This window comes from Nicotiana sylvestris, chromosome 9, assembly GCF_000393655.2.
Source record: "Nicotiana sylvestris chromosome 9, ASM39365v2, whole genome shotgun sequence".
NCBI classification, from domain to species: domain Eukaryota; kingdom Viridiplantae; phylum Streptophyta; class Magnoliopsida; order Solanales; family Solanaceae; genus Nicotiana; species Nicotiana sylvestris.
The window spans coordinates 80,695,651-80,712,513 of record NC_091065.1 but is presented as its reverse complement, the minus strand read 5'-3'; the positions used below and the strand labels follow the sequence as shown (position 1 = coordinate 80,712,513).

At 33.5% G+C, this 16,863-nt stretch overlaps 1 protein-coding gene across 20 annotated transcripts in view; it reads right to left on the bottom strand.

The window, feature by feature from the left end:
• The window catches only part of LOC104234479 (uncharacterized), a 33,287-nt gene extending 19,450 nt beyond the window's left edge, over nucleotides 1-13,837 (bottom strand). The window contains exons 1-8 of one of the 20 annotated variants that reach the window (XR_011402155.1): nucleotides 13,248-13,823; nucleotides 10,822-10,901; nucleotides 9,868-9,898; nucleotides 8,426-8,543; nucleotides 7,574-7,709; nucleotides 6,710-6,798; nucleotides 3,549-3,710; nucleotides 3,321-3,403 (exon numbers count right to left, since the gene is read on the bottom strand). Coding sequence is in view for 4 of the 20 variants with exons in the window: in XM_070155893.1 (XP_070011994.1) it covers nucleotides 2,786-2,941; nucleotides 3,321-3,403; nucleotides 3,677-3,710; nucleotides 6,710-6,730 (294 nt within the window). In the remaining 16 variants the exon portion in view is untranslated. The other 19 variants (XR_011402154.1, XR_011402157.1, XR_011402158.1 and 16 more) reach the window with 19 other exon arrangements.
• Nucleotides 13,838-16,863: the final 3,026 nt, after the last annotated feature.

The following is a 16,863-nucleotide window of genomic DNA, read 5'->3' as shown; positions in this document are numbered from 1 at the left end:
TAGAAATCACGAACAAATAATTTAAGAAGCAAGGAGTATAAAAGCAGTACTTTAAGTCTTTAATACATCTCACTATATTCTTATTTCATTTTGGCTAATGAATGTGTCTCATAAAATTCATCTTCCATTTGTTTAATTAATTGTTGTTTCCTCGTTTGCAAACTAATCGCATAAAAAAGGCAAGTTCAAAGAAAATAACTAAAAAGTCTTCCATCCGTCTCAAATTATTTAGCAACGATTTGGCCATGTGTTCATACATCGCGAAATAATATATTCAAAAATTTGAATTCTCTCGTCCTTTACTAATACATTCCCACCTTGCTGGTCAGGTTCACCTTGTTTCTCATCCATTGAAATTAGCACCATTCATATAAGTGCTTTTGTCTCGATTCAACTTTAAATTTACTTTTTTACCCTTAATGAAATAATTTCTGGCCACGCAAATTTTTAGGGCTTGTTTTAGACCACAAATTTTAAAAGTCTCCTTCACTTCTTAAACTTCGTACTTACGTTAAATCCAAGTCACCTCCTTCGAATCCATAGGGACACCCTTTGATTCGTAGAGTGTATAAAATATCTTTGGTGCTTGTTACACTCAATTCTTAACCCCCTTGAGGATTGGAGAGTATAATTACACTCAATTCCACTACTAACATGGTAATTATCTGGCCAACAAACATGTCAAACAGTATAATTACATACAATTTCAATTCAGTGCAATTACATCCAATTTCAATTCCGACAGGCTCACAAATTTATGTGTAACTTGTATTTAGACACAAAATAAATTAAATACTACTAGTACTTTCCATATGGTTGGTCGGAGGCCCTCTATTAAGCTCCCTGAATCAGAAATTCTTGCTAAACCAATTCACAAATCTTCAAAAATTATGATGGGCTTTTGTCAATGCCGCTTTGTAATGGGTACGTGCCATTTCTGCTCGTTCTCTTTCTCGTGTTCTATTCCTCTGTGTTCTTGCTTCTTGGTTCTTCCACAAGCTTATGATTTCAAAGGGGTCCAAGTATTGCTTTTTCTTGGTTGGTTTAGGTTAATTTCGGAACATAAGTGTCTTTGGATGTTGGGTCATCTTGTTCTTTTGTTCCAAGTCATTTTGGTTCTGGGATTTGGCGATTTTGCTAGTTGTGCGTTGTAGGTTTACACTGGGTATGTTATGGTGTTGTAGTGTGTTATGTTTCTCTTCTTTATCTCTTGTATGTGTTTTGTGAGATGTTTACAATTTTTTAGGAGTTTGTTGCAATTCATGGTTTATGGTAGGGTTATTCAAACACCGAATCGTAATCGTTAACTAAACCGAAAAAACGGCTTATTGGCTTACTGGTATCGGTTTATCGGGATAACGGCTGGTGAACAGATTAAGATTTTATAATTAACGGCTTAACGGTTTGGGGCGGATTACTCAATTTCCTTATCGGATAAATCGTAAACCCGTTAAAAAAATTTATATTTATACTTTTACCCCTATATATATAAAGTAATTTTTGAAACACTAAGGTACTCTTGGAAACTTCAAAGTACTCTTTTGTGGAATTCCCAACTATTGTTTACCCTTTCTTTTGCAGTGAAAACATGTTATGTTTACGGTATACTGAAAAACATGTACTCAAATGTTGTATGTTAAGAGGTTACGTGCATCTCTTTCTTTATTCGAGTTTAGAATTCTCCTCACGCTTTTCCCATCACGATTTTCTCTTCGAGAACACTCGCCTCGTCGATTCTTCCCCTCGTTCTTTTTATCTTGGACATTGAGATGTTCATGCAAAGCATATCCTTTATTTATATTCTTTCTATTTTTGAATTACCAATGGAGAATCTTTCTAAAAAAATCTCTCTGGCAAAACGCAATTCGTCGAGTTCAATTCAAGGTGCACCTTGCTTTTTTTCAGGTAGCTTTTTCTTACGCCTATTTAGCTAGTGGGCATTGGTCAAAGCCGAAATTCGTCGAAGGGATAAAACAGCGGCTCGAATACCTTTATGATATAGGCTGTGTTAAGCATGCTCTTTGTCAGAAAACAAACTCTTTTTCCATGACAACAATCGCGACTATAAAGGGCGGGGCGAGGTTTGGAGTTACGCTTGCTTTCCTCAGTCAGACTTACGGGATGAGGAAGGGATATTGAAATTGCGGAGCTTTCCTAACATGGCCGAAGATAGTTGTATATAGAATTAGCCAGATCGTCTGAAGCATGAACAGAATCGCCTTTGTTCTGAAGGCCTAGCGAGTTCCTTTTTTTTTTTTCAAAGGCGGTCCTTTTCTTTCCTCGGACCGATGACTCGCTTGTTCAGTACTGCTAACTATTATAGGAGGATGTCGCCCCCTCGGGACTACCAGTAGCTTCAGTTGTTGAATCTCGTGCAAGTTAGGTTGTGGTTGTATTGGCTGCAAACGGAACGTAGGCGCTTTAGGTGTGTGTTGACCATGCACTCTTGTTGGTATACATATTCTTTGATTGTATGGTAGTCCTAAAGAGTAAGGGATAAAAGGCACTTTCTTTTAGTGCTTTTTAATATAGCAGATTAACAACTTAAAGGAAAATATTTTTAGCTATGCAACCAAAAGAACTAGGGTTCAAAAATATTCTTTTTATTTAACCGATAAACCATCCGATAACCGTTAATTCGATACCAATCCGCCTGTAGTCTTATTGGATGGCTAGTGAATTACTATATTTATAAACCGATAACCGATAAGCCGAACTATTAAGCGTAATAATCCACCCAATCTGCCCGATAAGTACCCCTAGTTTATGGTTCCCACGAGCCCCACTAGAGCAGACCCACACAAGCACAGGACACAAACACCTTTTTGGGGCTTGGCTTAGTACTTCTTAACTGGTGTACTCGCCCGTGCAAAAGTCCTCTTACAAATATAAAAACTACACTTATTTTGTGGTTCATTTTTATCCTCAGTGATAGCTTTGCCTACAAAATTAAATATATGAGCAAAGTTAACAAAAACAAGAAAGCTATTGAAAACCAAGATAATAAGTATGTCCTTTGAACATTATGCATACTTACTATGAAAATAAAACATTGATACATTTCAATGTATATTCGAGGGCATCCTAAGTTGCTTGTGATTAGATAGACGTATGAACTCGCATTTATGTTAAAAAAAAGTTTTTTGAGGCATCTCTAATAAAATTTAGATGAAAGGTGTAAAGTACCAAAAACCATTTATAGATCTTCTGCTTTAACATAAATATCATAACTTTAGAAATCACACAACCAAGCGTAACCTCAAGTTGGTTACGAAAAGACACTAAAAATAAAAATACATCGAATGAGAAGAGTGACTTACCAATTTATTCGAACTTGGATGATTCTCTAAGATAACGATGAGGCTGACTGTCCCTCTTTTGTATGCATGAAGGTTATCTCGAACTATTTAAAACAATTAATTAGGACATTCTTAGATGAAAATCAGAGTTTCAGCTCCAAATTTACAGTGAGATCCTCATTAGGTAAAGGTATGAAAAAGCTCAAAGTCGTATTGAAAAGAGAAACTTGAGAATAAGTTCAAGGATACTATATTTGAGCACTACTTGAAATTGCCCCACAACCCAAAATTTTCAATAAAAGTTGTGCATGGTCTTTTACTTCGTAGAATATATGGTGAGAAGACAAATGAACTCTGATTCAGATTCCATAACTTACAGTCTGCTTTGGCCTCAATTATGACTGGACTGAACTGTAAAGATTTTCCAACAAAAATAACTTTAAATGAGTTAATTCTCCCTAATAAAATTTTGTGAAAAATCATTACAAAGAACGGGAAGAGTGTGACTGGGAAAAAGCTGATAAAACTTATTGATCAAAATCTAAAAAACTGAAATGTTACAAGTTTCCTCTCGCATTGGCGTGGTTTGTGCAATGCATTCTAAAAGCAAGAGATGAATATTGTGGTATTGATGAAACCATACTCAAGTTAGCGTGCAATGAAAAAGGTTCTACAAATATCCGTGGGGTAGAGATAGTTTTATTTTGACTTTGGAGTATCCTTCAAAAGATATGAAAGCACGTCAAGATCATGATTTCTATAACCTCTATGGCTTTCCTCGGGGATCCATGGTAACTATAATTTCAATTTTAATATTTTTCGTGTCCTTTGAATAATTTACTTTATTGACTTACAATCATCACACCACGTAGGCTTGGGTATATGAAGTGATACCTTATCGAGGCCGAATTTTTACAACAAAGAGGACAATTGGCTCGAGAATGATAAAGTGGATATTTATGAAACCAGCGCAACATGATCCTTTTAAATTCAAAGTAGATCTCGTAAACCTTGTCGTGTTAATGAAATTTGAAACGTCTTGGTTACTGTTTCAAAATTTCTGGGAGATATGTGATAATTTCGAATATAGTTGATATTCTCTTTTTACTCAGGTGGTGCACCCCTTTCTTTTTCCATACAACAGAAAAGAATCGGTCGTCTTACATGCAAAATATTTGTCATTTTGGTGATGAAAAAGACATTTTGATGGAGAGACTAAAAGTAGAGTTGCATGGAGATGCAGTTTTGAGAGACCGTGGTGATGAATTAGATGGTCATTAGGGTGATATGCGTAGTCCAGAAATTGAAAGAGGAGTAGAGCAATAACATCTATTGAAAAAGAAGTTACTGGAAAAAGAGAGTGTTGTGAGTGCCTCTAAAGTTCAATGTCCTCGTATTTGCTTAAAATGTGAAAAACAAGAACAGCAATTGGAGTTGATAAAAAAACTAGATAAAGAAACGAATGAGGATAGGAAAGACAAAGAAGATATGCGGAAGGCAATTAATGAACTGGTTAAGAAGGTAAAAAAGAGGCCAGTGGTTCTTTCCTCAACCATCCAGCCTTCTTACACTGGAAAAAATAGGAAGGTAATTGATCACACAGGTAGGACTGTTTCGTCCTTTGTTCGTCAAGAATCTGGACACTTGACAAGTAAACTAGTATTGAAGATAACTGTAATATTTTTTTATTTATGCATACTATAATATATTAGTATATTTTTTTAAATGACAGTATACTGTTTTAGTATACTATTTTTTCTTATATCATAAACAATATACTTTTTATCTTTATGTAAGTATATACAAGAAAGGTTCAGGTGTAAGAATTCCTTTTCATTTATTTGTGTTACATTGATGCATGATTTTTCATAGAGTTTTGCACTCTCCAGCTTCTAATTCGGAATATTGCATATCAACACAAGCAAATCAAATGAGGCTCCAAATGGTGTAAATACTACTTGGGAATGTTTGAAGAATTTGGATGGGTGATGGCATGTATTGTATTTTAGTTTTAAATTCTTATACTTTCTATATTATTTTCCTTGTTGAATTCTTTTTCTAGGGTGAAACAATTGAAATGTGTTCTAGAATCATATCACTTGCCCCCATGGCCTAGCTCAAGTGGCAAAGGGTGGTGGATTTGTCTTAGGTCACAGGTTCAAGCCCTCACACCATGCAAGGCAAAGCCTGGTATTTAAGTGGAGAGGGGTAAGCCCATTATCCACCGAGTTTCGAAGGCTACGGTTAGTCCAAAGGATCGGCCCCAGACGGATTTCTCGGTCATAAAAAAAAGAATCATAACACTTAACTAATTCACAAAAGGTGGTAAATTACTGCATAAATTACGGGAGGTTGAGATTGAGTTATTTTCATTAACATAATAATGATATTGTCTCTTCTATTGCAAAAAATTTAGATTATTAAGAGAAATAGGAAGCATAGTACAATGTATTCTGATAGAAAAGTGACAGCTAAAATACGTACTAGCAAAAATAATTTAATATAACAGAGTGGTTCAGCAATGGGGTAATTTACTCTTTAGATATATGGTGTAAACCACATGGCCATCTCATTAAGCTAGCTTAATTAATGGAGCATTTAGCTCACTGAATACTGATGGAATAGGGGAGACTTCTGAGACTCTAACTGTAACTAGTTAAAATGATTTGCAAGCTTTACAAGTGCAATCATACTGAATTGCTAGATCTGGCATATGGGCTAAAAATTGCTCTTCAATTCAATTTCTATCTATTAGTAATTGAAACTGACTGTAAGGTAGTGCTTGACTTATTGTCAAATGATAAACTTTCATACTTCCACTTTTTGGTCCTTCATATCCCCGCGGAAGAGAATAGGGTTACACATTTGCGAGCCAAACATGGAAAAAAAAATAGCAATATTTGGATGGAAGCAACAAGGAGAAACTTTTTTATATGCCCCTAAAATTTATATGTAATAGTTTATCGGAAGACATTATTGGCATACTAAAACTCGCCGAGCCTTGGCATGTAATAACTCTTAACTATGTCTTTTGGAATGAAGTCATTAGGTTAGCAAAAAAAAGAATGGATGTCTTATGTGCAAGAAATATTACAATTAAAAATGAGAATCTCAATCATTAAGGTGTCTCTTGGCCATTGACTGGGTCCGTCCTTTCTTTTTATGATCGTAGAATATTTTTATTTTTCATTTCCCATATAAACCTTGTGATATTGCATAACTTTGTTTGGGTGTTTTTTATTATTAGTATAGCAGGTTGTTAGATAGTATAAGCATATTCATTAGAAGTTCTACTTGCAAATAACAACTAGTATTTCCATTTAGTTGTCAGTTCCAGTTACAGCAAACATGCAATAATTAAGAAGAAAAATGAAATAAGCAATATGAGAATTTCAAGAAAGAAAACTAACCAATTGAAGAATGTTTGTCATGTTGCTACTGATCAGGCGCACGACCGCACTTTCTTTTCACGAATTCGATCGGAAGCACAACTACGATTCTTCACAAAAGTGAGCCAGTGAGAATTGGAATGGAAAAGAAAGAACTAATAACAATAACAAAATTGAAATGCCGCCTAATTTTTATCATCCCTTTTACTAATGAAACAAAATCTTTTAATCTTTATATTTAAAGTAACTAATTATGACATATATACATTCATTTCTTGTTCATTTTCTACAAGTTACAGTGTTATTTGAACTATGAAAAATGATCTTGTTAATGAAATAAATGATATGTTTATACATTTGTTTTCCAACAATGTTTGTTTGTAACTTGCAATTGATGAAATTATAGAATCAAATGATCAAGGCCAATTCGGAAAAAAAAATTCACACACCTTAAATCATATTGGCTAACCACCTTATAGATTGCCTTTGCTTTTGGTATAAAGACCTATTGGCTAAGTACCTTACAGAATATCTTTAAAAAGAAAATGTTCAATCACATTATTAAGAAAATTTAAGTCCCAGTGAGGTGTTATCTAACGGTTCACAATTAAAAAGAAAATGTTCAATCACATTATAAAGAAAATTTAAGTCCCAGTGAGGTGTTATCTAACGGTTCACAATTAACAAATCATGAATTTTAAGACATATCATATGTGCTACTATTGCCGGCGCTGATTTCAAAAATAAACTTGTATTTATCTTTAAAATACCTTATTAGCATCACAAGAGGAAAGGTACTCATTCCTCTTAAAAGAAAAATTTCCCAATACTATTATGTTTTAGCCATAACCATAAGAACACAAAAGAGCTTCTGAAAACATGCACCTTATATTTGATGGCTGGTGAGGGTATCATATCCACCAAAAAAACCAAAGGCAACATAAAGACAAGAGTTCTTGACATATTCAACGTTTTTCCTATCCATTTCTTTGCAAACATTTAGTATAAAGCCACATCGTACCTGTAGATGAAATATAATTCAGAGATGTGGTTATATGAAAGAGAAAACTCAAATTCATTCTTGAGAATAACTAAAAGAAACCAAATTCTCGGGGTAGGAACAGAGTGTCGCCCAGAGTATGGAAAATACTTTCATTCTTGCAACTTCAATTGCATTTATGATGATACTCATATTTACTTCGTTAAAATGGTAGTCTTTTTCACACCATTTTGTTATTGTTATCACTGCGGAATGGTACACACTCATCTCAAAATACTTTTGTGATTACAATATACAAATGCGTGAACAAAATTTTAACATATTGTATTAAGAGGAAGAATAATACCGAATCTTGTACTCCACACATACTATACGAAAAGCTAAAGCTAAAATTCATTTTTGAGTCATTGTTCATTGCTGCTTCTATGACCAAATTTTGGTATTTATCATGCATGTCTGGTTTTATACTTTATAGCTCTCATATCTCTGCTGCCAAGTTATACATCCTCCAATTAAAGGTGGCAACTAAGATCATTAGTTGTTGTAACATCCTCCGAAATCACTAAAAGAAAACACTTATATTTCGTCTTAAGAGTGGGAATAAACAGATGCATAAAAAATCAAGCACAAACAAACAAAAGTAAATAAACCCATGATAAATTAAGTCAAAAATCGATAAAGGATACACAAAAAATTCAAAATGAATTGAGGAAAATTCCCAAAATAAGAACACATACCTCCGAATAAATGAAAGAGCTTGACAGGAACAAAAGGTGATGCAGTGAGTGAAACTTGTAAGTGAAATTTTGGTCATGCATTGAGGGCCAGATATACTGCCATGGAAGTTCTGAAAATCTGGTTCATGGAAGAGAGAAGAGTAGAAGATAAGTTTTGTTAGGGTAAAGAACATTTTAGTGAGTGGGACAAAATAGGAAAAGCAGTACACGTGCATATAAAGACGCAGTACACATGTTTTTTGGAACACTCTGTGTAGGAATGAGGACCAAATTACCACTTTAACTCTGTAAAAAATCACAATTACGGAAATACAACTCTGGTTGCTTCTTGTACAGCCACATATTGCACATGTTCTCACACACACACACACATTGAGGGCCAGATATACTGCCATGGAAGTTCTGAAAATCTGGTTCATGGAAGAGAGAAGAGTAGAAGATAAGTTTTGTTAGGGTAAAGAACATTTTAGTGAGTGGGACAAAATAGGAAAAGCAGTACACGTGCATATAAAGACGCATGTGTAGGAATGAGGACCAAATTACCACTTCAACTCTGTAAAAAATCACAATTACGGAAATACAACTCTGGTTGCTTCTTGTACAGCCACATATTGCACATGTTCGTCCTTCCAACACACACACACACACACACACACACACTAGAGGGATGACATTGCGCACGGGACCAACATGTTATTTTTTTTCTTGACAGTAAACACTATGCTTCATATTGAAATCAAAACTAAATAACCATAATCAAAAGACGTTTTAATACAAAATGGGTACAATATTATTCCTTCTTTACGGTATGTGCAAAATTAACATAAGCTCAGTGCCCTTCCGACAACCAATCCAGAGTACCAGTACCAGATACAGTATCTTTTTCACCGCCCTTCTTGTTGCAAGATTGACCCATTATCTGCATTCTGTTGAACTACAAAGTTGCTCAAAGCTGGTTGACCCAACATAAGGTTGATATAATCTAAATTTTGCAGAAAACAATAGGCTCTGCACATCTTAAAGTTATTAAGAACCAACCTGTTCAAATTTCATTTTTGTGCAATGGATGATTTAGTAGTTTACAAACACAAGAACAAACCATAAGAAAAGGGATATACATCACATCTAGCACAATTTGAAACTACCTGCCACCTAAATGTTGATGTAAACTAAAGGTTGGTGTTCAAAAAAGCAATTAGGAGTTCTGTTTTCACAAACTATCATTTACATCTTTTGGATCTAGCTAACTCTTCCGCAAACATCAATGAATCCAGATTTTTCTATAGTCCCTATAAGAAGGTGTGTGTACCAAAATCAAAGAATTCCTAGCTTTACTTTAGAGAAGAAAAAGAACCTTAAGTAAGCTTACATCTTTGAAAAGTATGGGTACTTGGAATCTTGAATGTCAAGTCAAACATGAAGTTGTGAAACTACTTGATTACCTAATGATCTTGAAGTAGATGTCGAGAGTTCCTGGTGACAGATAAAATCAGATAAATGTTAGAATAATTACAAAAGTATTTCATAACAAAAGAATCTCACATTCTTACTTAACCTAATTTAATGTCAATATCTGAACTTCTATACAGATTCTTTCTTTATCATGTTTTCCTTTCTTTTTAAATAATTTCTTCAAAGCAATAGTTACATAATGTTATAGTAAGCTACTTAGCACTACACTAGAACTAATTCTAGCAAAATTTGACATCCACAATTGGGAAACAAAATGAACAACTTTTAAATGCCATTTGGAACTTGGAATTCCTGTAGTGATCTTGAGAATCCATTGAAGAAGTTTTTGTTCAGTATCTTTCTTGAAGATTAGAGTCGTCCATACTGGTATGCTGCCAATTCGGTTTTCATTATGTCAAGGCCAGTGTTATCAAAGGCGCTCTTAAGCCCTGAAGCGAGGCTCAAAACATGTTGAGTGCTTCACCTCACTTAGCAGGCACTTCAACGTTATCATCAAGGCTTTAAGATATATTTTTCTTTACCAATGAGCACAACCCGGAAGAAGCGACATTAAACGATTGATATTTCACTTTATCGTAAATTTCTTCAATTTCTATGTCCATATATTTGGTATTCATGCTTATAGATATTAGTCTTGGACTATACATACAGATTTGTAGTTTTTCTCCATTTGCGCCTTCATTAAAGCCCATGCTTTATTTTCGCTTTACGCTTAAAGCCCCAACAGATCTTAGAGCTTTTTTGCGCTTTTCGCCTTTGATAACACTGGTCAAGGCGGGGCATTTACTAAGGCACCTTATTATCAACTACATCAAAGGAACTTAGTACCTTCAGCTTTATCATTACTTTCCGTAATAACAAATAAAATCATCAAGCACTTGATCTATTGAACTAAACAGAAGAAAGAATATCTTAAGCGTTACCTGCAAGGATTTGTTGATGAATGCCATGAAACAATATCATTTAGCTTGAGATTCTCAGATGTGATCCACGATGAGTTTATCTGTTGGCATTCGGAATGCATGGTGACAGAAACATTACTAAGTGTCATAGTCAAGAGTACTAAAAGACCAATCAGCCTTAAGTTCTTGCATTATAGCCTTCATAGAATTCATTTGGAACTCCAAAGTTATCCCTTCTTTATGGGAACTGAATTGTTTTGAAAATGTCCTTACTAAAATAACTTACACGTAAGCCATAGAAGTAGAAAATTATCCAAATAGACAGTTCTAGAGAAACAATCTGTTCAATAACTAAAACATATGAATAACGTCCACGTTCACTTTAACAAATATAGAATTAAACAAAAAGAAATGACGTCATATTTTTATCAAGAAAAGGAGTTCACAAGATGTTTTGATCAAGAAAGAATGTGAAAAGTGAACCACATGTCTGATTGATTTTCAAGTTAAATCAAATAAGCTAACATGAAGTTAGATATAACTGTAGAGTCAAAAAATTTGGCATTCAACACTTTTTAGCAAATTTTAATATCCATACAAAAGAGAAAGAAGACCAAAAAGCTTTTGTTTTATTACCCTGCAAATGGCAAATATCATCAGCTCACACATAATTCAAAAGATAAGTCTAGTAACTCAAATCAATATTGATTAATATACTTTGTGAACCGACATAACAAGAAGCTTTAGGCTCATACTATGAGCAAAAATCATCACAATGATAAGAAATTACCAATAAATCAGAGAATATGACATCCAAGATTACACAAAATAAATAAGGAATAAGTCTATCTCGAAAATGTAATCGACACAATATAGTAAGAAATGAGCATGTGCATGTACAAAATCAGTTAACAGAAGAGGGGGGGGTGGAGAGAAGGGGGGGGGGGAATTATATCAGACAATAACTGGTCCATAACAAAAGTTAAAGCAACATCATAGTACCGGTTGTTATGAAATTTGACACCAACTATTCAAAATAGAACATACACTTCAATATGCCCATTAGGAATCGGTAAGAACTCAAAATAATCCAAAAAGAATTAAGGAAAATCTAGAAAAATCTTCAAAATGCACCTTGAAATAAAAATTAATGAAGGGGAAGAAATGGGATTAGGTCTTTAAGGAAATTGAAGAAAAAATAAGCCGATCCGAGTACAGGACAATACCAACACACAACATTTTTTATCCACATATCTCACTAATCTCGGGATACATGCAAAATAAGAACCATATCAAAATATGCATGTCCAGAACCGGATAACCAAACGGGGAAAAATTATATCAATAAATATGCAAGAAGAAGAGATCGAAATAGGAGGAAACAATAACAACATTTTGTTAGGTAAAACAACATGTTTTATTAAAACGACATATGCTTTAGAATCAAAGTTTTACATGCCCAGCGAGTTATGATGGAACAACAGGATAGAAACATAGAGCAAAGACAACAAAGATTATGGTTTACAATGACGATCTACTGACATCATTGTATCCAAAAGAATAGGAACTCGAAAATACCCACCAGATTGTGATTACACCAATAGAAATAATGCAGTACCTTGAAAAATCCAACCAACACTATGAAGTTAGACTAAATCTTGAAGAATCGAATCGAGCAACAGCACAAAAAGCTGGAAGAATATCACCGAGAACTTGTTTGTAATGCTCTTCAAAGTCGCCAGTTAGTAAGAGAGAATAGAGTTTATTAGCTAATCTTTTCCCTAAAATTCCTTATATTTAAGACATTAAAATAGTTCAGATTTAACTAACAATGTCAATCAATAAGTCTTGAAAAAACAAGTTAACAATGAAACATACAACACAATTTTTGTTCTAAGTCTTCCAGTATGGGTAGTCAAAACTACAATATATTGGATAGGACAACGGAAATTTACCCAAAAAAAAAAAAGGAGAAGGGCAAATTATTGTCTGATTTCTCCCCCTTCCCCCAAAAGCTAGATGAAAATTGTTTTTTTTTCTATTACACGAGAGAAATTATTTTGGCAAAACCAAGAAGAAGTACACATTTTCTGCTACAATATTGCCTTTAAATATCTAGAATGAGCATATAATATTTTTCCTTCTATAGATTGACATATTCATTATCTTAACCATTATTGATACATTGAACCTAGTGATCAGATAAACAAAGAAATCAGGTAGGACACACCTATAAACAAAGCAATACTTCCAATCTTATATGATCTAGAAAAAAGGGTCCGGATTTTCCTTATTGAAGCAAAATTCCTAGAAACAGTGCATGTTCATTTAATTGAATAAAAAGAAGAGAGCAAACAAAGAAATACTACACAAACAAACACACACGCAAAAAAAATTATGAATAGAAATTAATGTAAGAATAAACTGAAGATTCATAGTCGACATACAAATCTAAACTACTGTAAGCTGCAGAAGAGCTGAGCAACTATTCTGACTTCTGAGCAATATTTCCCCTGCAATGCTAGCAGTCAAGGTTTCACACTGAAAATAACAACATAAGTTTTGGGCATACAACTTCCAACAATAACATCAAACAAACTATGAGCAAAAAATGGCAAGAAACTCACATACAGTAACTTTCAAATAGTCATTTCATAGTGCTGAGTACAAAGTTCAAAAAACATGATGAGACGACATGAAAAATGACATGCAAACAACGGATATAAATCTTTTTCATAACAATATGGAAATACCTTTAAACTATGTTATCGACACACAAAAAGGCAGACTTTCGTTCAAACCATCTCAATACAGAAGATCCATAAAATTTTCAGAAAGAAAAAGGACCGATAAGAAAAGAAAACAAAAACCTAAAGATGGCTGACCAATTTGGAACAAAGGGAATGCATCAATTTAGCAGAGAGAAGTAGAAGGGACATGAGTCTGACAATAGATCGAAAAGTGTTTGGGGAAGAAGTAGGAGGGACAGTATAAGCGAAAAGGGAATGAGGAAACCAGCTGTCCCCCACAAAGAAGAAAGGAGTAAACACACGTGTTCAAAGTAGAAGGGGAAGAAAATTTAATAAGCCAATTAATTAAGCCCAAATTTGACAGTGCAACTGAATATACTTTTAATACAGCAATAAAATGACGTGTTTGTCCTTTCTAGCCATTTACATTTATATTTATACTAGTGAGGGCTAGCGCATGATATGCATGAGCCCAATAACACTATTATCTAAATATTGGAGTCATAAAAATGTGTATGGTAGAATTAGACCCCATTCATCTTCAAAGGATACTAAAGTTATTTTGGGACATTTGCATCTGTACCCATTTTTTGTGCCACGTTTTAATTTGTGTCCGTTTTGCAAAAAAAATTGCAAACGTACTCGCTTTTTCGCATAACTTAAGCATACGGGATTGAAGTAGCAAAGGCAATCACGCAAAACTTCAGCATTCTAGTAGCCGGGCCTGAAGTTTAACTCTAGAGTTGAAGTTTTTGTTTGTAACTGGCGAAAGTTTTTGTTTGTAACTGGTTTTTTGTTTGTAAGCTTCAGCTCTAGAGCTGAAGTTTTTGTTTTGTAACTGTCGAACTTTAGTTCTAGAGCTGAAGTTTTTGTTTTGTAACTTTCGAACTTCAGCTCTAGAGCTGAAGTTTTTGTTTGTAATTGGCTTTTTGTTTGTAAGTTTCAGCTCTAGAGCTGAAGTTTTTGTTTTTGTAACTGGAGAACTTCAGCTCTAGAGCTGAAGTTTTTGTTTTGTAACTGTCGAACTTCAGCTCTAGAGCTGAACTTATTTAGAAGCTAACTTTAGAATAGGATCTGCTCAAATAAGCTGGGGATCCATCCATCAAACAACTTGTTAGTTTGTTAAAATCTTTGGGGTAAAATCTCAGCACTAGGCTCAAGAATTTTTATATGGTAACATACTCAATTTAGCTTTACAAGAAACAACTTTCACCTTAATAATATTTATCATAACAACCCAAAAAAAAGAAGTAAATAAATGTAAATTAATTATCCCTGATTGCGAGAACAAATAATGAGCTCTGTAATACGATTAAAATGCAAAGACGTCGTCACTTAACAATAGTATCTTGATAGTATCCACTCACAAAAGTAACTATGGAAAATAATTTCTTTTTTAATCATATAAAGGTACAAAAAAAAGTTTTAACTTCTATGCACCAACAGTTTAAAAGAAATTTTACCTAAAAAATAATCTGCACCAACAGCCGAAGAAGAAAGAAGAAGAAAACGAAGAAGGAGAAGGAGGAGGAGAAAGGGGGCTGAAGTTAATTAAAAAGTGAGTACAAGTTAAAAGTTTTTTAAAAAATGGGTATAGGTTAAATGGGGGCGACCAAATAGGGCGTCCGTGCAATTTTTACAGTTATTTAAATCACCTAAAGTCATTAAAAATTGTAATTTTATTGATCTCAATTATACCTTGAAAATAAAATTTAAAAGGAGCCTGTTTTTATGATCATGTTGTGCGAATTAGCCTGAGTAATAAAATTTTCGTACAACTTATAAGCATTACAATCTTCTTTTGTTGCAATGCCACGTTATCTAACACAACTATAATTAGATTCATATTTAATATTACTTCATGTCTAAAATAAATATCGTTTTAATTTTTTTATACTCATAAAAAATCATATAAAACAATAATTAAAAAATTTATTTGATTAAGTTATATTTATATCACAGTCAAATTACTCATTATACTCTGTAGGTAATTTAGTAAACCGAAAATAGAATTGGAAAATATAGCTAATATCGTTTTAATTTCCCGAAGCAACATTTATTTTGGACAAATATATTTAGCTTAATAAAATGACATTTAGGAAAGGGGATATAGCCCATTTAAAACTATTTACAGGTGAAATAAGTAGAAGAAGATGACTTTTGTTTTTTGGTTTCTATTTTACTCAGAAAAATTGTTTACTCAAAGAAAGATTTAATGTTACTTTTATAAGATTATAGATATGCATATACTAAAGTTGGACGATTTTAGCTTCAATTATTGATTATGAAAATTTATACTACTGTTTGATAGGGAAAAACTACTTAAAATTTGAATGATGAGAAGAAATTTACGTTTAAAAAAGAACTTTAAACGTATATTTACAGTTCAACGTATAAAATGGTGAGAAGAGCACATTTGTCCAACTAATTATTTGTACAAATATTAATATACAATTTAATTTAATACAAATCAAATAAAAATACATTTTTTGTGTGAAATTTATGACATTAACAACATATAAAGTAAAGTTATTAGCCCATGGAAATATTTTTGCATAGTTGTAATCTTTTCTTGGAATATTTAGAATATTTTACTCCTACTCACAAGGGAGAAGATAAATCCATTTGCAGAAGCCCGATTCTATAATCTAAAAAGTAAGACGCAAGCGTGTAAAATCGAGCATTAAATGTAGAATGTGAAAAATAAAAAAGATACCATAGTCAATTTATAAAACAAACAGAGAACTAAAATATTAGTAAGTGTGAATTGAAACAACCGAAGAGGGGCTCACTTATAGCCCGTTTGGCCAAGCTGCAAAAATCAGCTTATTTTGAGAAGTGTTTTTTTCAAAAGTGCTTTTCTCAAAAGTACTTTTGATGAGAAATAGTTTGTGTTTGGCTAATTAACTTGAAAAGCACTTCTGAGCAGCAATTAATGTTTGGCCAAGCTTTAAAAAACTACTTCTAAGTGTATTTTTCTCAAAAGTGCTTCTCAAAAAAGTGCTCTTGGAGAGAAGCTACTTTTTTCTGTTTCTCCAAAACTGCTTCTGCTTCTCCTCAAAAGCACTTTTTTTCCTTCTAGAAGCTTGGCCAAACACCTCAAATTGAGGCCAAAAGTGCTTTTGGCCAAAAACAAACACTTTTAACCAAAAATAAGCTTGGCCAAACAGGCTATTAGACGGTAAGTGGCAGTTTTAAGATGCTGCAGTAACAAAGTGGGATGGGAAGTTGAGATGGACCCCACACTTCCTAGAAACTTATCAAGTGTACAAGAAATAAAGGTAGACAATACCTTGAAGTATATAAATTATGA